Here is a 25,782-nt window from a genome sequence, read left to right on the forward strand (position 1 = left end):
CCTCCCCCGAGGCGGATGTCGGACGCGGTGGCTGTCGGCCGTGTTCTTCGGTCTGCCCTGCTCCTGTGAGGAGCCGCCGCCTCTTTCAACTTAAAAATATACTAAGGTAAGGAGCAGGGCAGACCGATCCAGGGGAGCTTTTAAAATCTTCAGGCGCGAGCGGCGGCTTGCCGCACGCGCCCCAACCTCCAAACCCCCCTGCTGCCATCTATTTTTCCCTCTCCTCCCTCTCGCCTACTCACAGCGTTTAACTGAAAAGCGCTGCGTTGTGCTGCCAATGGCTTCACTATCTTCTCTCCACTGCGGCCCGCCCTCACAACTTCCTGTTTCCGCTAGGGTTGGCCACAGTGTAGAGAAGACACCGAGGCCAGCAACAGCGCAGTGCAGCGCTTTTCTTTGAGGCAAGTAGAGCGTATGCACAGGGGGAGCAGGAAATGAATGCTGATGGATGGGGGAAGGGAACAGGGGGAGCAGGCAAGGGGTGGGTGCACAGGGAAGGGGGGGAATGCTGCTGCTACACAGGGAAAGGGGGAATGTTGCTGCTCAGGGAAGGAGAGAATGCTGCTTCTGTACAGGGAAGTGGGGGAGGGGGGAAGGGAAAGGGGGCCAGGGAGCATTCTTGGTTTGCTTTGGGGGGGGAGAGAGACAGAAATAAATAAACACAGACAGACAAAGGGGGCCAGGGAGAGAGACAGGCAGAAAGAAAGACAGACAGACAGTGGGAGGGAGTGAGACAAAGAAAGGAAGAAAGAGACAGGGGCAGAAAGAGACATAGAAAGAAAGAAAGACAGATAGACATATTCTAGCACCCGTTAATGTAACGGGATTAATGACTAGTCTATAGATATTAGTCATGCTCAACAGTGTGTAGTGCAGGTTTCAGAGAGATGGGACGTCCTGAGCTAGTTGGGTGTCTGTGGATAAAAACAGGTCAGCTTCAAAACTTTTGTTCTCACTAAAAACACCAACCAATTTGTAATGCAAGATGACAGTGATTAGCAGGAGCCCAGTGAAATAGCTCCCTCTACAGATAAAAGGCTCCACTAACCCAGCATGTAAGTTACAGTTCCAAGCTGTCTCCAATTCCTAATGTTCCTTCAGTTTGCGGAGACTAATTCCAGACTAGCCTCCTTCCTGGTCATCAGTTCATGCACAGTTATGCTGGCAGGGGCAATCTGGCAGTGACTTCTCTTCCTCTACCATAAACATATTTTCTTACTGGCTCAAACCATGTAATTTCCATAAAATAAGGCATCCTCCATATTGTTTCATCTTTATTACTAATAAAATAATGAACCCTTTATAAAGCCATTACTTGGAGAAGTTGTGGCTTTGCACAAAGGAATCCAACAAAGAAAAGTAAAATTCATTGCTGTTTATTAATGATAGCTCTCTTGCTGTTGGTATGTTGGGCTACCTATGAATTCCCAGTTGACCTGGTTTAAAAACTTATTGACCATCGATTGGGAGTGGGGGGTGAGAACAGCACAATTTTAGTTTGAGCAACTTGTATGTGCTAGAAGGAAAATGCAGCAAGTCAAAGGTCCAAGCTATACATCATAACCTGGGAATACTAATGGAGTAACTAGAAAAAAAGAGAATAGCTATATTAAAATATAAATTGATTAAGAAAAGAAAGAGTAAAGATTATATATAGACAAATTATGTCAGCTTAGTACAGAAATATCCACTATCATCTAATAAATCAAAGGCAAAACTTCACAAGGATTAACTGAATGTTGAAGGTTAACACCAAGGTGGGAGAAAATGACAATTTAAAATATGTGTAGTTAAAACTGGTGCAACTGGCATACATTTGCGTTGAGAAAATGTACTGCATGTTCTTTGAGTCTTAGTGCTCATCTTCATCATCTTTTGAAGCATATATTGCTTGATTACGTCTCTTAAGTTTTTTTGTTCCCACATTTTCATTTTCATTGCTGATCCGTTTTAAAGGTCTGCTACAAGGGCTTTTCCCTTCCCCTTCTGTCTGGCTATTTTCACCAGATTTCTCTAGTTCATCATTGGTAGAGTCCATTGCATCATCAGAGGACACTGCCATAGACTCTGGCAGGATACGAATGTCTGAGAAACTCATTGAGAATTCCGGAAGCTGATCCGGAGAAGGTTCCACTGATTGAACATTATTATCTACAGTATCTTCTTCCTCATCTTCATCCAGGGCTATTTCATCAGGATTAATAGATAAAGACAGACCTGATGTGTCTGTGTTGTATTCACTGGGCTCCTCTGCTGACCCTGTACTGTCCATATCATTCTCTTCAGCTACTTCATCTCCTCCAGTCTTTTCTGACTCACCAATCAAAGCATTAATGTCAACTAGTCCTAAGAGGGCACAGAATTCTGTTGTTTGTGGATTGATGATGTGATCAGGTTCTCTATGATTCTGGGGGTTGCTGGGGTCATAGCACACAGCTGTGGTACTGAAATTAGAAGGAATGCGTAAGTCTTCACCTATTTCATTTAGCACTTCTTTCATGGTTTCTTCTGTAGCACTGAAGTCCCACCTATAGAGATTTCAAATAAAATATGTTTTTAGTTACACTTTAATTTTTTTCACGTGTTTGATAATGCTGTGCTTACACTATGGGGAAGAAGGCACATCTTTCCATTTATGATATGAGTATATTTTAATTCCCTCTTTCCTACAGAGTTTCAGAAACATCCAACATGTTTTCATTTTACATTTTCTTCACATTCAAGTGTAACCTGCTGGTAGGTGTAAATATTCCCTTTAATAGCCATAATATGACTCACTTTCATATCCCTTGCTAATGTCTCAAATTGACTTAAATTGATAAATCCCCTAAGTTTTGTAAAGGTAAAATCCAGTTTAAATGTATTTTAAATCTAATTTAAAAAACTCATACCTGTAGACCCATGATATATTCTCCTCCACTAAAGGAATAGTGGTACAGGGACTAGGCAGGAATGTACATGCAGCAAAGTACATAAGCAGCATAAACATGTATACGTCAGCCAAGACACAAAAGAACAGGGGAAACAAAATTCAAAAGAGCAAAATCAAAGTGGAATTGTCCAATCAGAATGGTGCACAATAAAAGTGTCTTTCAACTCATCTGATAAATCCAAATGCCTTTATTCATCCAAAGGTGTGCGAATTCATACAATGGTGTCTTTATAAACCACAATATCTCCAACTGGATGCAAAGCAGTTTACAAAAAATTACTAAAAGCTTACAAAGAGTAAATTAAGATCAAAGTGAATAAGGACAAAATACTAGAAATTAAAGACCGCATTATAAGGTATCATGTGTTAAGCAAGGCCTATTTCTCAATGAAGCAGGTTTTCAGCAATATGTAAAAAGAGCTGAGTGCCGTTGGCCCCTCCCCTTTTAAGGGGGAGCTTCGGTGGTCGACATCGGGGGTGGGCAGAGCTAACTCTCGTCACTGCCCCTTGCTCGCTCCTCTCCTGCTGTTTCTCTTCCTCTTGGCTTACATAGTAACATAGTAGATGACGACAGATAAAGACCTGAATGATCCATCCAGTCTGCCCAACCTGATTCGATTTAAATTTTTTCTTCTTAGCTATTTTTGGGCTCGAATCCAAAGCTCTACCTGGTACTGTGCTTGGGTTCCAATTGCAGAAATCTCCGTCACAACCCACTCCAGCCCATCTACACCCTCCCAGCCCATCCTCCCCCAAACAGACATATACAGACACACAGACCGTGCAAGTCTGCCCAGTATTGGCTTAGTTCAATATTTAATATTTTCTAATTCTAGATCCTCTGTGTTCATCAGATGCTTCTTTGAACTCAGTTACCGTTTTCCTCTCCACCACTTCTCTCAGGAGTGCATTCCAGGCATCCACCACCCTCTCTGTAAAATAGAATTTCCTAACATTGCTCTTGAATCTACCACCCCTCAACCTCAAATTATGTCCTCTGGTTTTACCATTTTCCTTTCTCTGAAAAAGATTTTGTTCTACGTTAATAAGGCTATTCTTATGGTCTGGTAATGCTGGAAACGAAACCTTAGGAACTTTCTGTGGTCTGGGAAAATGGGAATATGTAAGAAGGCCTCCATCAGATCTAGAGGCCAGGAACTCTCCTGGAATCACTGCTGCTATGACAGATCGAACCGTCTCCATGCGAAAATGCGGGATCCTGAGTGCTGCATTCACGTGATTAAGGTCCAGAATGGGTCTCCAATTGTTGAAGCCTTTCATTGGCACGATGAAGTATATGGTTTATCTGCCCGAGCCTGAGTCTTCGGGTGGTACAGGCTCTATGGCCTGAATGTCTAACCACCTTCTCACAGTGGCTTGTACTCAGGTTGCTTTTTCTGGGCGCCCCATGGGAGTAACCACAACCAATCTGTTAGAGACCGAGCAAATTCCAGCTTGCAGATGTTCTGGATAATATCCAAAACCCAGCGGTCAGAGTAAATAGGAGACTATGCTTGTGCAAAATCTGAGAGCCAGCCCCCAATCTTGGGAAAGGCCGCTCCTGACCTGGCGTCATTGTATCTTCTTGGAAGAAGGAGCAGCTCAGGGAGCTGAGGACTGGTTGCTGGAAAATCTCTGCTTGTAACTCTGGGAGAATCTCTGGGAGGTGACTCTAGAATACTGTCTAGACCTCTTGGAGCCACAAAAATTAGAGCACCCAGTGCCTCTAGCTCAGTGGTCTCAAACTCAAACCCTTTGCAAGGCCACATTTTGGATTTGTAGATACTTGGAGGGCCTCAGAAAAAATAGTTAATGTCTTATTAAAGAAATGACAATTTTGCATGCGGTAAAACTCTTTATAGTTCATAAATCGTTCCTTTTGACTAAGTCTTAATAATAATAATAATATTGTAATTTATAGCTAAAGAGACGTATGATCAAGAAATTGTTTTATTTTAGTTTTGTGATTATGATAAATATACCAAGGGCCTCAAAATAGTACCTGGAGGGCCGCATGTGGCCCCTGGGCTGCCAGTTTGAGACCACTGCTCTAGATGCTCTTGGCCTGCTGTCAGCAAGGTTTTGGGTTGATGATCCATTACACAGGTCATGAGATTGTCCAGTCCTTCCTGAACTACAACTGCCCTTTGAAAAGGAGTCTGCTAAGAGTTGCTTTGGAGTTGGAATCACCAGCCCACTGCCCATAACATCCTTTGGGAAGAAATCAAGTAAGTTGATGCTTTACTCATGACACGAATTATGTTGTAGAGAGCCATCTTACACATAATCAATTCCTGATAAAAGGAACTGGGGCATGGGCTCATCATCCTCACGATCGCAGCCTGGAAAGACAGGTGCGGGTCACAAAGGATGCCGTAGAGGCCACCTTGACTCCCAAAGATAACACCTCAAAAAGTATCTTGAGGACCACATCTACTCAGCTATCTTGCATATTCTTGAGCACCATACCACCCTCACTCAGGAGGGGTATTTCGTAACCTATGTAACAAAGGAATCCACCTTGGGCTGAGTAAACAGCTGATGGCATTCCTGTGCCATGGGATACAGCAGAGTCATAGCTCTTGCTACCTCAAGAGACCCCTCTAGAGCATCCCACTACTCCAAGACATTGATGTCAGGATGCCAGAGAAAAGTAGAAGACTGAACTGTCATACCACTCATTAGAGAGGAGGAGGTAGAAGGAACCATCTGGGAGTCCAATTTCAGCTCTCAAAGGGCTTCAGAAATGAGATCCAGTAGAGCCGAAGGTTTGAATAAGCGCAGAACCATGGGATCATCTTCCAGATCAAGAGCTAGCATAGGCCCCAAAGAGTCGAACTGGAGCCCTGCATCCCCCGACAGGGTGGGTGCATCCTGAGACAATAAGGGGAACAGTGAGAGACTCATCATCTGTGCCCTGGTCAGCGGTAGACAATGAAGCAAGAGCATTTTTAACATAGTAACATAGTAAATGATGCAGATAAAGACCCGAATGGTCCATCCAGTCTGCCCAACCATACATGCTCCATAAATTAATCATTTAATTTAAATGGTCCTTTTTCTTAGATATTTCTGGGCCAGAACTTCAGAGCCCTGCCTGGTTGTGTGCTTAGGTTCCATCTACTGGAGTCTCCGTCAAAGCTCACTCCAGCCCATCTCAGCCATCGAAGCCCTCCCCAGCCTGTCCTCAACTGAATGTCCATATACGGGACACAGACCGTGCAAGTCTGCCCAGTACTGGCCTTAGTTCCTTCAATATATACCCATTATTTTCTAATTAGAGATCCTCTGTGTTCATCCCATGCTTTTTTGAACTGTCACCTTTTTCCTCTCCACTTCCTCCCTCGGGAGCATTCCATGCATCAACCACCCTCTCCGTAAAGAAGAATTTCCTAACATTACTCTTGAGTCTACCACCCCTCAACCTCAAATTATTCCCTCTGGTTTTACCATTTTCCTTTCTCTGGAATAGATTTTGTTCTACGTTAATACCTTTCAAGTATTTGAACGTCTGAATCATATCTCCCCTGTCCCTCCTTTTCTCTAGGGCAAGGGTGTCAAACGATCACATTAAGGGGCCGAAATACAAAACACAGGTTAAGTTGTGAGCCAGACCCCACACAATCTCCGCCCCATACCCTGCCCCCATAATAGTACTAAATGTAACACCATTTTTCCATTCATTTTTCATATATACACACACAATATACCGTATTTTCGCGGATATAACGCGCACCCGTGTAAAACGCGCACACGGGTATAGCGCGCAGAAATCACGATGATATGTACAAAAACTTTTGTATACCGCGCTCACGGGTATACCGCGCATGATGCCCGACGCTCCTTTCGCCCGCCCTGACTTTCCATGCGCTGTCCCGACTCTCCGTTCACCCCCCCTGACTTCCGTGCACTGTCCCCCCTTGAAGTCCTGTCCCCCCTTGAAGGTCTGTCCCCATCCTGAAAGCCTGATGCCCCCCCCCGACGTCCGATACATCCCCCCCCCCGGCAGGACCACTCGCACCCTCACCCCGAAGGACCGCCGACTCCCCAACAATATCGGGCCAGGAGGGAGCCCAAACCCTCCTGGCCACGGCGACCCCCTAACCCCACCCCGCACTACATTACGGGCAGGAGGGATCCCAGGCCCTCCTGCCCTCGACGCAAACCCCCTCCCCCCAACGACCGCCCCCCCCCAAGAACCTCCGCCCGTCCCCCAGCCGACCCGCGACCCCCCTGGCCGACCCCCACGACACCCCCACCCGCCTTCCCCGTACCTTTGTGTAGTTGGGCCAGAAGGGAGCCCAAACCCTCCTGGCCACGGCGACCCCCTAACCCCACCCCGCACTACATTACGGGCAGGAGGGATCCCAGGCCCTCCTGCCCTCGACGCAAACCCCCTCCCCCCAACGACCGCCCCCCCCAAGAACCTCCAACCGCCCCCCCAGCCGACCCGCGACCCCCCTGGCCGACCCCCACCCCCATTCCCCGTACCTTTGGTAGTTGGCCGGACAGACGGGAGCCAAACCCGCCTGTCCGGCAGGCAGCCAACGAAGGAATGAGGCCGGATTGGCCCATCCGTCCTAAAGCTCCGCCTACTGGTGGGGCCTAAGGCGCGTGGGCCAATCAGAATAGGCCCTGGAGCCTTAGGTCCCACCTGGGGGCGCGGCCTGAGGCACATGGGCCCAACCCGACCATGTGTCTCAGGCCGCTCCCCCAGGTGGGACCTAAGGCTCCAGGGCCTATTCTGATTGGCCCACGCGCCTTAGGCCCCACCAGTAGGCGGAGCTTTAGGATGGATGGGCCAATCCGGCCTCATTCCTTCGTTGGCTGCCTGCTGGACAGGCGGGTTTGGCTCCCGTCTGTCCGGCCAACTACTAAAGGTACGGGGAAGGGGGGTGGGGGGGTCGTGGGGGTCGGCCAGGGGGGTCGCGGGTCGGCTGGGGGGGCGGTCGGGGGTTCTTGGGGGGGGGGCGGTCGTTGGGGGGGGGGGGGGGTTTGCGTCGAGGGCAGGAGGGCCTGGGATCCCTCCTGCCCGTAATGTAGTGCGGGGTGGGGTTAGGGGGTCGCCGTGGCCAGGAGGGTTTGGGCTCCCTTCTGGCCCGATATTGTCGGGAAGTCGGCGGTCCTTCGGGGTGGGGGTGCGAGTGGTCCTGCCGGGGGGGGATGTATCGGACGTCGGGGAGTCGGCCGGGCAAGAGGGCTTGGGCTCCCTCTTGCTCCGATTGTGGATGCGGGTGCGGGTGGGAGCGCGTGCGAGCGGTCGTTCGGGGTGGGGGTGCGAGCGGTCCTGCTGGGGGGGTGAGTCGGGCGGGGTGGGAACTATGTTTAAAAACTTTTGTATACCGCGCTCAGGCATATAACGCGCGAGGGGTATGCGCGGTAGGTAAAAACGCGTATAACGCGTGCGTTATATCCGCGAAAATACGGTAATCTTATTAACAACACATAATGGTTAACCACAAAATTAAACTACACAAACCACACTGTATGCTTCTCAACATTCATTCCTACCAGAACACAGATAACCCCTATGCAAATATGGGACCAAAAACTAAAGTACAAACAAAATCCTAAGATTCAAGACTCTGCATACAGTACAACCCCCAGAGAAAAAGAAACAAATGCATTTCTTCCTGAATAGTGCAAAATATAGACAGCAGATGAAAATTCTCAAAATTGACACAATTCAATCACTAAATTGAAAATAAAATCATTCCCCTTACCTTTGTTGTCTCCCTCCCTCCATGCTGTGCCTCAACTAGGTGCCACTCTCCGAAGGGTGTCTTACTTTCTGGCCAGCTCACGCCTGGCTGTTTTATGCAGCCTGCGGTGCGATGTGGTGTTTTAATTGCTGCCCTCAGTGTTATCTTCTGGCCGGCACTCTCCTCACTGCCGCTGCACATACTGCGGGTGGTGGCTCCTCCTCTCTGATGTCGCAACGACAGAGGGAATGCTTCTGGATGAGGCACAGGACGTGCGAGGAGCCACCACTGCCCGCAGCTTTGTGCACACTGTGGCAGTGAGGAGGAGAGTGCCGGCCAGAAGGTAACACCGGGGGCAGCAATGAAAACATCACATTGCAGGTCCCATAAAACGTCCAGGCGTGAGCCGGCCAGAAAGTAAGACACCCTTCGGCCAGGCGGACAGGATTCGGCCTGCGGGCCTCGAGTTTGACACCTGTGCTCTAGGGTATACATATTCAGGGATTCCAGTCTCTCCTCATATGTTTTCTGGCACAAACTTCCTACCATTTTCATTGCCCTCCTCTGGACCACTTCAAGTCTTCTTATGTCCTCTGCCAGATATGGGTTTCCAAAACTGAACACAATACTCCAAGGTCATGCCTCTCTATATACAGCCTAGCATCCTTCTAGCAACAGCCACCGCCTTGTCACACTATCACCCCAGGATCCCTCTCCCCATCTGTTCATATCAGCCTCTCACCTCCCAGCACATAGGGCTCCTTCCGATTTCTAATCCCCAAATGCATTACTCTGCACTTCATTGCATTGAATTTTAGTTGCCACACATTAGACCATTCCTCTAACTTTTTCAGATCCTTTTTCATGTTTTCCATTCGCTCCTCGGTGTCTACTCTATTACAAATCTTGGTATCATCCACAAAAAGGCTAACTTTTCCTTCTAACCCTTCAGCAATGTCGCTCAAACATATTAAACAGGATTGGCCCCAGCACCGATCCCTGAAGGACTCCACTACTTACCTTTTCCCTCCTCCAAGTGAATTCCATTAATCACCACCCTCATGTATCTGCCCGTCAACCAGTTTCTAATCCACCACTTTGGGTCCTAACTCCAACTTGTCAAGTTTGTTCAAGAGCCTCCTATGAGGAACCATGTCAAAGGCTTTGCTGAAATCTAAGTAAATTACATCTAGAATATGCCCTTGATCCAATTCTCTGGTCACCCAATCAAAAAATTCTATCAGAATTGTTTGGCATGATTTACCCTTTAGTAAAACCATGTTGCCTCGGATCCTGTAACCCATTTGATTCTAGGAATTTCACTATCCTTTCTTTCAGCAATGCTTCCATTATTTTTCCAATAATCAAAGTGAGGTTTATTGGCCTGTAGTTTCCTGCTTCATCTCTGCAACCACTTTTCTGAATAGGGACCACATCCATTCTTTTCCAAGCCTCAGGAACCACTCCCGTCTCCAAAGATTTGTTCAACAAATCTTTAATAGTACCTACCAGAACCTCTCTGAGCTCCCTCAATATCCTGCAAAGGATCCTATCCAGTCCCATCGCTTTGTCCATCTTAAATTTTTCAAGTTGTTTATAAACACTTTCTTCTGTGAATGGCATAGTATCTACTTCATTCTCATTTGTAACTTTGCCAGACAATCTCGGTCTTTCTCCAGGATCTTCTTCCGTGAACACAGAAGTATTTAACAAGTTTACTTTTTCCTCATTACTCTCTACATATTGATACATATCATCTTTTAGTCTCACAATTCCATTTTTTATCTTCTTCCTTTCACTAATATATCTGACAAAATTTTTGTCTCCCTTTTTTACATTTCTAGCCATTTGCCCCCATGTGCAGTGCTTGGAGTGCTGTCAGCCTGCACTGTAACGGGACGGCTCTCCTGAAAGGCTTTCCACATGAAATTGACAAATTTTAGGGAAAATGCTGAACCAGGCAAAGCTGAGTCCCCAGAAGAGGACTCCATGTGTCTATTGGGCACAGGCACATCCGCACCTTTCTGTGTGGAATGGCTGTTGTTTTGGGGCCCAGAAAAGAAAATGGCGCAAACCAAAGGTCTTGCTGCCCGTTCTACGGCCCAAGAGCTCCTGCCTTCCCCTCCTGTGTGGCACAGCACATGGTGCAAGGATGCACCTCCAGTGCACATTTTGGGCAATCCTAGCATGTACTAGGGGTAAAAGAGCCAGAGAACTCCATCTCCACCAGTTCTGAGGCTAAACGAGAAGATTTGAAGGTACAGGAGACTTTTGAAAAAAATGATTGCTAAAATCCAAAAAACACTAAAAAAAGGCAAAATAAAAAACTAGCAATTTTAGGATTTTAGGGGTGGGGAATATAAACTAACACACAGAAATGTTCAAATCTGCAATTTACAGACAACCCCCCCCACCTCATAGACTGTAACAGCCTTACTCACAATGTGCTTCAATTTGCCTTCAAGCTAGCAAAAAGGAGAAGGAATCACTGCCTTATCCAGAATTAATCTCCAATGTTGAATCTTTGGGTTGTCAGTCAGACTTGATGTCTGACTGAATCCCACACTCCCGCGGACTGATGGATGCACAAAGCTAAAAAAAAAAAGAGGTGGAGACAAAAACGCAGCTGGCACCCTGCACTCAAACCCCTGCCAAGCAGTAGGTAAGCAACGCTAACTGGGGACAGCCACAATCTCCAAAATTGCTTTTGCAGGCTGGCTAACAGGTATCACAAAGGATTGGCCTGTCAACTGCAGACCGCCTGCCTCTTCTCCATGCAGATAGAGCTGAACCCACAAACAGGGAAGCTCCGAGCACCAAAAAACCAAAGAAAATCCAAAAATAACTAAAAGAAAAGAGCAGAGCAGAACAGAACAGAAATACTTCTTCAGGCTCGTGTGTAGAAGGGAAAAAACTGTAGATGGCAGTACAGCTCTCAGTGAAGTAGGAGGGATACAGAAAAAAAATCTGGAGTGGATTCCTTTTGCAAAGGCTCGTGGTCATAGGGAGATTACTAGCTTGTCCAGAATGACATACCTATTGCACTGGAAGTTATGTTACAATAGGAAGATAAAGGTGAACTTAAGATGCTAGAAAAGGATGAGGGATTCAGATGAGACATCGGAAAAGTGTTAGTAGATCATAAATAAAAAATAAGTTGCTGGAAGGAAAATTGTTGTTAAATTTTTCATCTAGCCCTATCAATTTAAAAACTATTGCTCTTTACACAAAATGTTTAGGAACCTCCTCTCTTTGATCCTAATTTTTTTTTTATGGTCCCAACATCTGTCCACCACAATAAACTCAAGATATTTACCTGGAAAATGAGTCATCATTTTTTCCTGCTTTTTTTCAGTTTTGATAAATGATAAATTCTGAAGAAAATTAAAATAAAAAGGTCCCACTCACTTTGCATGGAGGCCATTATTTTCAGGCACGTTCCACAGTTTTGGTGTCACATTAATCAGATCATTTGTAGTCTTCAGAACTGCAAGCCATTCAAGATCATACTCCAGGCAATCACATGCATCGGGGTCATGGTCCACATCAATTACCTAAGGCAAAGGAGATGAAGTTGGGGACACACTCAGTCCTACCTGTGGTACAGAACTGATATCCACTGTTATATTTCTAATTAGCAAAAATCTCAAACAAATACCAGATTACTTTATTACATGTAATTGTGCTTAGTAGTACCATTTATACCTGTAAAAAGTCCCTCTGTGGTAGGCATTTATCCAAGGCTAAAAATTTTGTTGGTTTTGGCAGCTGTCCTTTCACATTTGCCTGAAAAACAAACATTAGATTATTCCTAAAAGCATACAACAGGCTATGCAGTGAGTCAAACTGGACTCTTTGCAGGACCTGATATTCTTACATTAGCCCAACAGGTTTTTCATTCAAATTACAGAATGACATGGTGACTGTTACCCGCAGCTAGCCGTGGGGAACCTGCCGAAACAAGGACAAAAAAAACCCTGGTCGCTGCGGGTAAGGGAACAAGGCCATTCACCGCCCCATGGAATAGTTAACTGAGGGAACGTGCACAAAATACTTAAAATCCGATTGTGCGGTCCGAGCATCTCCCTCCCTCCCTTGCCTTTACCTTCGCTGGCAATTTTTCTCTTAACAAGCAGCTGGAGCATTTTCTGAAGTCGCATGCGGCTGGCTGCCTGAAACTTCTCCTCTAATGCAACCGGAAACAGGAAGTTGCGTCAGAGCAGAGGAGAAGTGTCAGGCAGCCAGCTAGCCATATGCGACTTCAGGAAATGCTCCAGCTGCTTGTTAAGAGAAAAATTGCCAGTGAAGGTAAGGGCAAGGGAGGGAGGGGGCTGCTGCTGGGGACACAAGACTCAGTTAAAATGAACCTTTTTAAAAAAAATATATTAGTTTCCCATAGAGCTGGGGGGAGGGGAAAGGACACCAAAACAAAACTGGCCAAGGAGTAGGAAAGAGAAAGGGGAGAAAGTCAGGCAGATGCTGGAAACGGGGGAAGAAAAAGGGAAAGAAGCTAGATGGGGTTGGAGAGGAGAGAGACACATTGGTGTGGAAGAGAGGGGAAATCTGCACACAGGAAGGTAACAAAAAGAGGGGAAATTATGTGCATGGAGGCATAGGGACAGAGACATAAAGGGGAGATACATGGGGGAGGATTATGTACATCGGGGCATAGGGACATCACAGAGGACCCAACCAGGACAGCTGAGTACTTCATGAGAGAGAAACACATCGAGGAGGAAGTCAGGGAACTCGAGAAATTCATTGAGGAAGCATACAGGAGGAGGGTGGAAGAGAACAAACTTCAGATGTAAAATGAAGTTACACCAAGACCAACATGGAAGGAAGAACAACAAGCAGATGACCTCAAAGAAGACACCCATAGAGGAATACTGCACGAGAGGGAGAAATTGGCTAGTCGATGCCCAGAAGAAGAAAGAGTGAGGCACACACTGAGGATATTGACTTGAGACCGAAGCAAAATTTGAAGAAGGGAAAGTCAGCGATCATAGTGGGAGATTCGATCCTGAGGCAGTGGACAGCCACATAGCAGTAGGGAGAGAGGATCGACTGGTGACCTGCCTCCCAGGAGCGAGAACCAAGGACATCGTGGACAAAACTGGAAAGATCCTGGAAGGAGCGGAGACGGAAGAGACCACAGTAATGATCCACATCGGGACGAATGATATCAGCAGGAGAGACTACAAAAGAAGCACACTGATAGAACAATTCAAGATTCTGGGAAGAAAGCGTTCTCAGATATCCTACCGGTACCGAAGGCAGATGTGAAAAGGCAAGAGGAACTACAATCAATAAATGCGTGGATTAGGAAATGGTGAGAGGAAGAAGGATTCCACTTCGTGAGGAACTGGACAACTTTCTGGGGCAAGAGCAAGCTCTATAGGAGAGATGGACTGCACCTAAGCGCGGCGGGTACTAGACTTCTAGCAAACAACGTCAAGAGACAAATAGAACAGGCTTTAAACTGAGAGGAAGGGGAAAGCCGACAGTCGACCAAGCGTCAACGATTCGGAAGAAGGTATCCCATGAAGATACTAAGGGGAAACAAGGCTGGGAAGAAACAAGGGACAAATTACAGGAGTCGACTAACCCAGAAGAGGAGGTTAGAAGGATTGTAGCAAAAGAGAAGACACTAAAGACCGCAGTACAGGGAAAGGAAATGAAGACAACAAAATACCAGGATCTAAATTGTATATATACTAATGCAAGGAGCCTAAGAAATAAAATGGGGGAATTAGAAGCCATGGCCAATGCAGAGGACATAGACATCATTGGAATCTCTGAAACATGGTGGAATGAGGAAAGCAAATGGGATACAGCACTGCTGGGGTACAAGCTCTATCGCCAGGATAGATCAGGACAGAAAGGAGGTGGAATAGCACTATACATAAAAGAAAGCATACGATTGACAAGAATGGATACAGCAGAGATGACCAACAAGCTGCAATCGCTATGGGTTAAAATACCGGGAAGGAAAGGGAAGGTAAGGGAAGGTCGTGCCTAACGAACCTTCTGTACTTCTTTGAGGGAATAAGCAGTCGGGTGGACAATGGGGAACCCATAGACATCATTTACCTCGATTTTCAAAAGGCTTTCGACAAGGTGCCACATGAAAGGCTGCTTAAGAAGCTGTGGAACCACGGGGTGGGAGGGGATGTGCACAGATGGATCAAGCACTGGTTGTCGGGCAGACTGCAGAGGGTCGGAGTAAAGGGTCAATATTCTGACTGGCGGGGAGTCACGAGCGGTGTACCACAGGGGTCGGTGCTGGGGCCGTTACTCTTTAACATATTTATCAATGACCTGGAAAAGGAGGCAAAGTGCGAGGTTATAAAATTTGCAGATGATACCAAACTGTGCGGCAGAGTTAGGACCAGGGAGGAGTGTGAGGACCTACAAAGAGACCTGGACAAGCTAGAAGACTGGGCAAACAAATGGCAAATGCGCTTTAATGTGGACAAATGCAAGGTCATGCATATAGGGAAAAAGAACCCGTTGTTCAGCTACAAATTGGGGGGGGTATTGTTGGGAGACAGTAGACTTGAGAGAGACTTGGGTGTGCTGGTGGATGCATCACTGAAGCCATCTGCACAGTGCGCAGCAGCCTCGAAAAAAGCCAACAGGATGCTTGGCATCATAAAGAAGGGCATAACAACCAGAACACGGGAAGTCATCATGCCATTGTATCGAGCGATGGTGCGTCCACATCTGGAATACTGCGTTCAGTATTGGTCGCCGCACCTCAAGAAGGACATGGCGGTACTTGAGAGAGTCCAAAGGAGAGCAACGAAAATGGTAAAAGGGCTGGAACACTGCCCATACGCCGAGAGGTTGGATAGGCTGGGGCTCTTCTCTCTGGAAAAGAGGAGGCTCAGGGGAGATATGATAGAGACCTTCAAGATCATGAGGGGCATAGAGAGGGTGGATAGGGACAGATTCTTCAGACTGAAGGGGACAACAGGTACGAGGGGGCATTCGGAGAAACTGAAGGGAGATAGGTTCAAAACAAATGCAAGGAAGTTTTTTTTCACCCAAAGGGTTGTGGACACTTGGAATGCGCTACCGGAGGAAGTGATCAGGCAGAGTACGGTACAGGGATTCAAACAGGGATTGGACGGATTCCTGAAGGATAAAGGGATCATGGGATACTGAGGGAGGAGCTGGGATGTAACACAAGTATAGAAAGCTAACCAGGTAATGAGTATAGAAACCAAACCAGGTCGTGCATGTGCAAGACCGGAGGGTTAGGACTTCGATAGGAAGACAGGACTTAAATGAGAAACCAAGGTGGCAAGGGAGCCCCTTCTGGTGATACAGACAGGTCGTGACCTGTTTGGGCCGCCGCGGGAGCGGACTGCTGGGCAGGATGGACCTGTGGTCTGACCCGGCAGAGGCACTGCTTATGTTCTTATGTTCTTATGAAAGGGTCTGAAATAAAGATGGGCCTATACTATCGGGCAAACCGGAGATATCGATGAAGAAATGGAAGCTGAGATGAAGCGAGAATGCAAAAGCGGTAAAACGGTTATTATGGGAGACTTCAACTAACCAGGGATAGACTGGAGTCTTGGAAGCTCAAAATGCACTAGGGAGACAGAATTCCTGGAGGCTACACAAGATTGCTTCATGGAGCAGCTTGTTAGAGAACCGACGAGAGGAAAAGCCACTCTGGATCTAATCCTAAATGAGTTAAGGGGACCTGCAAAGGAAGTAGAAGTAGTGGGACCGTAGTGGGACCGTTGGGAAACAACAATCATAATATGATCAAATTCAAGGTTGAGGTAGGAATACCGAAAGGAAAGAGAACCATAGCGACAACTTTTAACTTCAGGAAAGGCGAAACTACGAAGCAATGAGGGAAATGGTAAGGAAGAAACTTAGGAACACTTCCAAAAAATGGCAAACGGTAGAACATGCCTGGGTCTTTTTTCAAGGACACGGTGAACGAGGCGCAAAATCTGTATATCCCCAGATTCATAAAAGGGTGCAAAAAGAATCGAATAAAAGACCCGGATGCGATAGGCAATAAGAAAAATTCATTCAGGAAATGGAAAAAGAACAAAACTGAGGAGAACTGGAAAGAGCACAGGAAGTATCAAAAAGAATGTCACCGTGTGGTTTGAAAAGCCAAAAGAGAGTATGAAGAGAGGCTAGCCAGGGGAGCACGAAATTTCAAACTGTTCTTTAGATATGTTAAAGGGAAGCAGCCGGCTAGGGAGGAGGTGGGACCGCTGGATGACGGAGACAGGAAGGGAGTGGTGAAGGAGGAGAAAGAAGTCACGGAAAGACTAAACACGTTCTTTTCATCTGTATTTACAAACGAAGACACAACGAACATGCCGGAACCTGAGCAATTCTTCAATGGAGATCAAGCAGAAAAATTAACATCCATGGAAGTGAGCCTTGAAGATGTGCGCAGGCAGATAGAAAAACTAAAAACTGACAAATCCCCGGGTCCAGATGGAATCCATCCAAGGGTTCTGAAGGAATTAAAGGAGGAGATAGCGGAACTACTGCGGCAAATTTGCAACCTATCCCTAAAAACAGGCATGATCCCGGAGGATTGGAAGATAGCCAACGTTACGCCCATCTTTAAAAAGAGATCAAGAGGTGACCCGGGAAACTACAGACCAGTGAGTCTGACCTCGGTTCCGGGGAAAATGGCAGAAGCACTAATAAAAGAAAGCATCAATGAACATTTTGAAAGAAACGAACTTCTGATAACCAGCCAACATAGATTCTGCAAGGGGAGATCGTGCCTAACTAACTTATTGCACTTTTTTGAAGGAATCAACAAACGGATGGACAGAGGGGACCCCATAAACATTATATACCTAGATTTCCAAAAAGCCTTTGACAAAGTACCTCATGAACGTCTACTCCGAAAACTGAAGAACCATGGGGTGGAAGGAGACGTACATAGATGGATCAGAAACTGGTTGGCGGGCAGGAAACAGAGGGTAGGGGTAAAGGGCTACTACTCGGACTGGAGGAGGGTCATGAGTGGTGTTCCGCAAGGCTCGGTGCTCGGGCTGCTGCTATTTAATATATTCATAAATGATCTAGAAACAGGGACGAAGTGTGAGATAATAAAATTTGCGGACGACACCAAACTATTCAGTGGAGCTCGGACTAAAGAGGACTGCGAAGAATTGCAAAGAGACTTGAACAAACTAGGAGAATGGGCGACGAGATGGCAGATGAAGTTCAACGTTGAGAAATTTAAAGTATTACATGTGGGAAACAGAAACCCGAGATACAACTATACGATGGGAGGGATGTTATTGAATGAGAGTACCCAAGAAAGGGACTTGGGGGTAATGGTGGACATGACAATGAAGAAGACGGCACAGTGCGCAGCGGCAGCTAAGAGAGCGAATAGAATGCTAGGTATAATCAAGAAAGGTATCACAACCAGAACGAAAGAAGTTATCCTGCCATTGTATCGGGCATTTGTGCGTCCGCATCTGGAGTACTGCGTCCAATATTGGTTGCCGTACCTTAAGAAGGATATGGTGTTACTCGAGAGGGTTCAGAGGAGAGCGACACGTCTGATAAAAGGGATGGAAAACCTTTCATATGCTGAGAGATTGGAGAAACTGGGTCTCTTTTCCCTAGAGAAGAGAAGACTTAGAGGGGATATGATAGAGATTTACAAGATCATGAAGGGCATAGAGAGAGTAGAGAGGGACAGATTCTTTAAGCTTTCTAAGAATAAAAGAACAAGAGGGCATTCGGAAAAGTTGAAAGGGGACAGATTCAAAACAAATGCCAGGAAGTTCTTCTTTACCCAATGTATGGACACCTGGAATGTGCTTCCAGAGGACATAATAGGGCAGAGAACGGTACTGGGGTTTAAGAAAGGATTGGACAACTTCCTGCTGGAAAAGGGGATAGAGGGGTATAGATAGAGGATTACTGCACAGGTCCTGGACTTGTTGGGCTGCCGCGTGAGCGGACTGCTGGGCACGATGGACCTCAGGTCTGACCCAGCGGAGGCATTGCTTATGTTCTTATGACAGAGATATAAAGGGGAGATACATGGGGATTGTATATGGCCACAGTTGGGGCAATGGCAGACAGAGGAGGGAGTATAGATACAGAGGGGAGATATTAGAAATGGGGAAAATAGGATCACAGAAGGGAGATGGTTTGTGTGGATGGGATCAGATGGTTTGCAGGAACGGACTGAGCTCGCAGGGATGGGACGGGGACGAGCTCATGGGGACGGGGCGGAGACAGGGACAAATTTTTTCCCCATGTCATTCTCTAATTCAAACCTAAGCAACATTTCAATCTGTCCTTAGCAATCCCCTTCAAGTTTAGATCTGATTCTATAGGATTATTTAGTGGATTGTACTCCCTTCTCAGACTGGATTCCATTTTGGTTCTGTTGAAAATCATGTTGTATTAACAAGATTGCAAGTATCAATTGGGATAGAGTAATGAGAGGGAATAAACAGTATCCTCCCAAAACAAACCAAGCACAATGCTGCTTTCAACTCCTAACTCCTCTCACTTTGGGTTCTATATGTCTGTCCAAGTTAGATTATAAGCCTTTCAGCGCTATATAAGTGATAAATAATAGTAGTAGTACTACTATAAGTGATAAATAGTAGTACTACTACTATTTATCACTTATATAGCACTGAAAGGTGTATGCAACGCTGTACATTTTGACATTTATAGATGGTCCCTGCTCAGAAGAGCTTACAATCTAACTTGGACAGACAGACATGACATATAGGGTTGGGGATGCAGAACCCAAGGTGAGAGGAATTAGGAGTCAAAAGCACTCTCAAAGAGATGAGCTTTTAACTGGTAGCAGTGGTAGTAATTTATCAGGTGTTCTGCAAGTTTGCTTGTTTATTGTTTTTACCTGGTGCTGGAGTAAAGCTGCAAATTTCACATGCAGATGTGCAGAGAACCAGTACGAAGGTTTGAGATGATGCAGGAGTTCGGAAGCAGCAGGACTGCCAAGTGTGTTGTTTTCTATCTCCTGGCGTAAAAAGGCTTTCTTGGTAAGAAGTTGCTTTTTGTTGCCATAGTGATAAATGCTCCTTGGCCAATCATGTGACAAGAAGATATCCAAAGGCTGTTTTAGCTGTATGACGACAAAATGCCACAAATAAAGTGAAAACTGTATAGTACTGAAATAGACAGTCATGTAGTTGTTTGGCTCTTGCTTCTCTCTAGGCCAGGAGTCTCCAAAGTACAGCGTGATATGATTTTATCCGGCCCGCAGAAGAATTGTGTGGAAATGCGCCAATTGGACAAGCTGGGCATGAATGCGGCTAAGGATCAGAGCTGGATTGGCTGGAATCAGCAGTTTAGAGGGAAACATCCAGGCATCTCTTCCCCTTGTCAAGCTATCTCACTCCCTTCCCCCTCACCTTCACGGGCACTCTTCAGAGTTTTCTCTTTCTGAGGTGTCTGGACGTGGTAACCATTCTCACAAGTCCCACGCGACTGCCCCAAATCTTCTTCTCTGACGCGAGCCACACAGGCGGAAACAGGAATTGCGTCAGAGGAGAAGTTTCAGGGCAGTCGCGCAGGATTTGTGAGAACGTTACCATGTCTGGACACCTCAGAAGGAGAAAACTCTGAAGAGCACCCAAGAAGGGAAGGGAGAGAGATGGCCCAACAAGGAAAAGAGGTTGAGTGGCGCTGAAGGGAGAGGGGGGAAGGGCAACAGGTAACAAATGCTGAAGGGAAGTGAGGAGAGGGAAGCAGACTCTGTAAGGATGCGGAGAGGAGAAAGAGAGAGAAAGCACATACTGAATGGAAAGAAGGGATAAAGAAATAGAGCACATGCTGGAATGGGGAAGAGGATAGATTTAGTAAGATACTGGAAGGAGTGAAAGAAAGGTGGCAAGCTATTCGAGGCTTGTGCAGATGGGATCAGATGGTTGGTTTGTGGGGAAAGGGACAAATTTCTCTACCCTGAACATGGAAACAGAGTAGGGCTTCTAAGAATCCAGACCCAGATGGAGAGAGAAAGAGCCAACTGAAAGCTAGTTACCCTTTGGTCTTAAGAATATGGACTGAAGTTGAAAAGCTCAAAGGAGGAGAACAATTCCAACAGCATCCAATTTAAAACTAAGGAGTGGACAGAATTAATGGGAGTCTGCAAGTAAGTTTTGACCATTTGAGATATAGATGATTATGTAGTTCCCAGCACAGTAGGGGAAGCTGGTGTTAAGCAAGGACAGTATACAGAGAGAACTGAGAACTAAGAACAAATGACTCAGCCAGTGTTTGGGAGAAGAGCTGGAATATTTTTTTTTTTTTAATTTCTGCTTTCAATAAAACTCATATCTAGAGAGTTTTTTGTTTTTTAACTACGGCCCACTGAAACTGCTGAAGTACTCAATGTGGCCCTGGGGTGAAAAGTTTGAAGACCCCTGCTCTAGGTAATAGCATCAGGAATCAAGAAATATATTGCAGGCACATTAAAATTGGAATCAAGCAATCTTACTCCATGAAACGCATCCCTTACAGCTCCTGCAGGTATTTTAATTTTTTTTTTTTTTACTTAATACAGGTTAAACATTTGACTGCTTAATGTTTCAATATAAAAAAAAAGTTTTTTTCCTTTTAATAAGGGTCAGAAGAACAGTGATTGTTACAGTGGTAAAGAATATCTTAAAAAGATTCCCACCCATGTAAATAATCCTACAAATTGGTAGTATTGCTGAAATAACCTAAACAGATCAGCAGCTAAAAAATAGCAATTTATCCTAAACCAGTGGTTTTCAATCCAATACTACGAATACACCTACCCAATCAGGTTATCAGGTATATTCCCTCTAAGCTGTGTGGTAATACTCTACCTATATTGCTTTTAGTAGAAGGTGCTGTTTCATTAGGGACAGGCAAGCTCTGCAGGACTTCAGGGAACCTGCCTGTCTGTAGTGAATGAAAACACAACATTGTAGCACCACCTCCCATTGAAAGGAAAGCCCCCACTGGAAGAAAAGCAGATGGAGGACTCTTGCCCAGTTTAGAGGGAACACTGGATATCAGGATACAAACAATGAATATGCAAGAGCGAGAGATTTCCAACTAGAAGTAGAGCATTCAAATGTATCTCATTCATTGTAGATACACTAAACACCTTACCTTCCGGGCAAGACCTCAGTACTAGGCTGAGAACTCCTGTCCTAAACAATTTTATTTCGAAATCCTCTAGTTACACTGTTCTTTGCTGTTGATCTGATTTATAGTGTACACTTTTCTTGACTGGGGCTATCCAGAGAACAAAGATAAACAGACAAAATGGGACAGAATACTTAAATGACAAGCTAATCCTTTATACATTGTCGAGATCGCTGAGGTCCTCTCAAGGAGCATCACTATCTGTACCCTCATCAAAAGAAATTGTACAATGTGATACTTGTTAGTGAGCCTTCTCAGGAGTAGCCCACATGCTTTGGAATTTTCTCCCGGAGAAACTACATCTAACTCCCAACTACCTCTACTTCAGGAAACAGGTGAAAGCCTGGCTCTTCACCCAAGCCTTTAATACATAAGGTGATTGACTAAACTCATTCTGCACCAGGAGTAGCTTGCCACACACATTAACTGAACCAGACCCTTATTCCTTGGTTTAACTGTATAAACAATTTGCCTTGAGTTTAGCCTCCCATCTGTTTATCCCAACACATGCTGTACCATCCTTCTTGTACCTAACTAACATCTGCATTTGACCCCTTGGCTATAGGATATGCTGTATTATAGAAGGTCAAAGTGGCTTTATAAATTAATACTTAAATCACAGACATTTAATTTGGTGTACTCATGACTGCTGCGGTGAGAGTGAACACCATGGTGAGATCAAAAGAGCTGTCTGAGGCCTTCACAAAGAAAATTGTAGCAGCTTCTAAGTCTGCTAAGGGATTTAAAAAGATCTTCAAAGAATTTGACATTAGCCATTCCATGGTCCAGAAAATAGTGTACAAGTGGAGCACTTTCCAAACAACTGCCACATGCCCAGGTCTGGCCGTCTAAGCAAGTTGACCCCCAAAGCAGACCAAAAGATGCTAAGTCTCCAAAACCCTTAAAATGTCATCATGGGACCTACAGCAGGAACTTGCTACTGTTGATGTGAAAGTACATGCCTCTACAATCAGAAAGAGACTGCTCAAATTTAACTTGCATGGGAGGTGTGCAAGGAAGAAACCTTTGCTCTCTAAGAGAAACATAAAGGCCAGACTGAAGTTTGCCAGAGAGAACGTAGACAAACATCAGGACTTCTAGAATAGTGTTCTATCGACAGATGAGTCTAAAATTGAATTACTGTATTTGGATACCAGATAAGAGGACATGTTTGGCATACACCAAATGCAGGAAAGAACCTCATATCAACTGTGAAGCATGGAGGTGGAAGTTTCATGGTTTGGGGATGCTTTGCTGCAGCAAGACCTGGCCAGTTCACCATCATAAAATCCACCATAAATTCTACCGTGTATCAGCGGGTGCTTGAGGAACATGTGAAGAAAATTAAAGCTGAAGCGGAACTGAACCCTGCAACATGACAATGACCCAAAACATACCAGTAAATCCACCAAGGACTGGTTGAAAACTAAGAAATGGAGAGTTCTGGAGTGGCCGAGTCAAAGCCCTGATCTTAATCCCATTAAGATGCTGTGGGGCGATTTGAAACGGGCTGTACATGCAAGAAACCCCTCAAACATCTCACAGCTGAAAGATTTCTGCATTGAGGAGTGGGCCAAACTTTCCTCAGACCGATGTCAGAGACTGGTAGATGGCTACAAGAAGCATCTCATTGCAGTTATTTCAGCCAACACTAGCTATTAGGGCATAGGGTATCCTAATTTATTCCTCAGATAAACTGAGAATTTGGGGCAAAGAATGACCCAAAAATGGGGGTCTTGGCTTATATTTGGGTCAGAGCTGACCCACCCCCTCCCGAATCTGTTGCAGACCTGCCGTAAGACCTGGTGGTCCAGCGGTGGGCTGGGACAGTAGAGAGCCCTCCCGCCTCCTTCTCCCTGTCCTGAATACTTTTCAAATTCCTGGTGGTCCAGTGGAGAACCATGGCAGGAGCAACTTTCCTTTGCTCCTGCCCGTGCAGAGCTGCTAGCTGATTGGCTACCACGAATTCTCGTTCCGTGTCAGGTCCATACCACAGAATTGATACTGTGTACAATTTAGATTTTACAAATTTACGCATCATTTTTATTTGTGAAGACTGTTTCACAATAAACTGTTTATCAAGACCATTGTCTCCACATTGCTGTTTTGTCTTTTGGTTGTTCCCTCTCGACTGTGGAACTATTTGGTGAATTTTTTTGGTTTGCTCCTCACAAGGCAGCCATTACGCAGCAGAAACTGGCAGATCTTCACTTTGAAGTTCTGAAACACCTGGCCTGCTCACCTGATTTAGTCCCCTCGAACTACTATCTCTTTCCTAACCTCAAGAAACTCCTCAAAGGAAGAAAGTTTTCAAGCACTGAGGATGCTGCAATAGCTGCAGACAAGCGATTTGTAGAACAAACAAAATAATTTTTCTTGGACGAGTTAAAGAAGTTAGAACAATGTCAAGAACATATAGAGTAAATAAATATTTTCAGTCCTGTAGCCTGTTTTCTTTACAAAGCCAAGGACTTATCAGCACCCTCTTTGTATTGCTTTGAGATCTGCAAGAATTTTAGATCAGCTCTTTAACATAGTATTCAATGCTTCAAGGATTTATAAAGGGAATGGGACTTGTATACAATCTTTTTGTAGTTTTACAACCACACTCAAAGCGGTTTACATACTTCAAGCATTTTCCCTATCTGTCCCAGTGGGCTCACAATCTATCTAATGTACCTGGGGCAGCGGAGGATTAAGTGACTTGCCCAGGGTAACAAGGAGCAGTGTAGGGTTTGGACCCACAACCTCAAGGTGCTCCCCACTTTGAAGAAAAACAAGATATGCTGTACTGTTACCCTTTAGTACATGGCATGTGTAAATATTAAAAATAACTTCACAAATCATGTCTCCGTATTCGCTGCGATAGGGGATTAACAGACCCGCGAATACAGAAAAACTGCAAATAACTTTTCTATTAAAAACCATCGTGAATATGGTGAAACCACGAATAACATGGTGGGAGACCTGGCCTGTTCCTGAAGGAGAGGCAAAACACAGCGAAGAAAGTGCTGGGAATCAGCAATTTTCTCTGTAAATGCTTGGAATCAGCGATTTCTCTATGCAAGCTGACGTAATTGGGGGGGAGGAGCCATCAAGCTAAAAACCGCGAATAATCGAAACCACGAATGCTGAAACCGCAAATACGGAGGGAGAAGTGTATATCCAAACACTTTCCCTCCCATGAGCATGTAAATTCTAATTAATGCTGATAATTGCTTGTTAATTGACAATTAAGTTGCACATGCAAATCAGCAATGTGCACAGATATGCATGTACAACTTGGCCACAGCATACAGAATCTGCTCCTAACTGATTTGTTGTTGTTTTTTTTAACACACTGTAATCAAAGGTGAAGGGGAAGTTATCCATGTGAGCTACAATTAAGATGGGTTATTTTACCATGATGAAAAGTAATCAGCTACTGAGGATCATTAGTAAATATTGAGGAGTTGTGTCAACTTGTCCCTGCTTTTGGTGGCTTTGAACCGAGAACTGCTTTTTGTTGTGGATGGAATTTAAAGGAACAGCTGAGTCATCTTAAAAGAGATATATCTTCAGCAGTGGAACATTCCCCTTGTCAACAATGTTCAATTTGTGATACTATTTTAACAATGAGGGAATTTATAAATCTTGAGGATTGTAAAAGTTATAAACTGCAACATTTCACTTGTGAGGTAAACTTTGTAGTTTATTGTATTATTTGTCCATGTCGCAAACTTTATGTGGACCAAACCTCCTGTCAATTTACAGTTCACATGATGGAGCACCGCAGTGTGATACTGAGAATGAAACTGGGGGCACTTATGGTAGAGCACTATATAAATTATGATCATATACTGTATATGAGGATCAGAGATGCTTCATATTGGATCACATTATAGCGGAGGTCAGAGATCAGAAACAAGTACTCCAGCAGTGTGAGCAGCGCTGATTTTTCAATTACATTCATGGTTAGAGGTGAAGTGCAGA

General features: G+C 45.2%; 1 protein-coding gene across 2 annotated transcripts in view; it reads right to left on the reverse strand.

Annotated features, from left to right (window-relative positions):
* Nucleotides 1-1,360: 1,360 nt before the first annotated feature.
* DBR1 (debranching RNA lariats 1) overlaps nucleotides 1,361-25,782 on the reverse strand; it is a 62,257-nt gene continuing 37,835 nt past the window's right edge. For both annotated transcript variants that reach the window (XM_033944525.1, XM_033944524.1), the window contains 4 exons: nucleotides 19,532-19,756; nucleotides 12,340-12,420; nucleotides 12,043-12,188; nucleotides 1,361-2,528 (listed from right to left, as the gene is read on the reverse strand). In XM_033944525.1, coding sequence (XP_033800416.1) covers nucleotides 1,853-2,528; nucleotides 12,043-12,188; nucleotides 12,340-12,420; nucleotides 19,532-19,756 — 1,128 coding nt within the window. In that variant the 3' untranslated portion in view covers nucleotides 1,361-1,852. The remainder of the gene's footprint in view (nucleotides 2,529-12,042; nucleotides 12,189-12,339; nucleotides 12,421-19,531; nucleotides 19,757-25,782) is intronic.

The sequence above is a fragment of the Geotrypetes seraphini genome, chromosome 5 (genome assembly GCF_902459505.1).
Source record: "Geotrypetes seraphini chromosome 5, aGeoSer1.1, whole genome shotgun sequence".
Taxonomy (NCBI): Eukaryota; Metazoa; Chordata; class Amphibia; order Gymnophiona; family Dermophiidae; genus Geotrypetes; species Geotrypetes seraphini.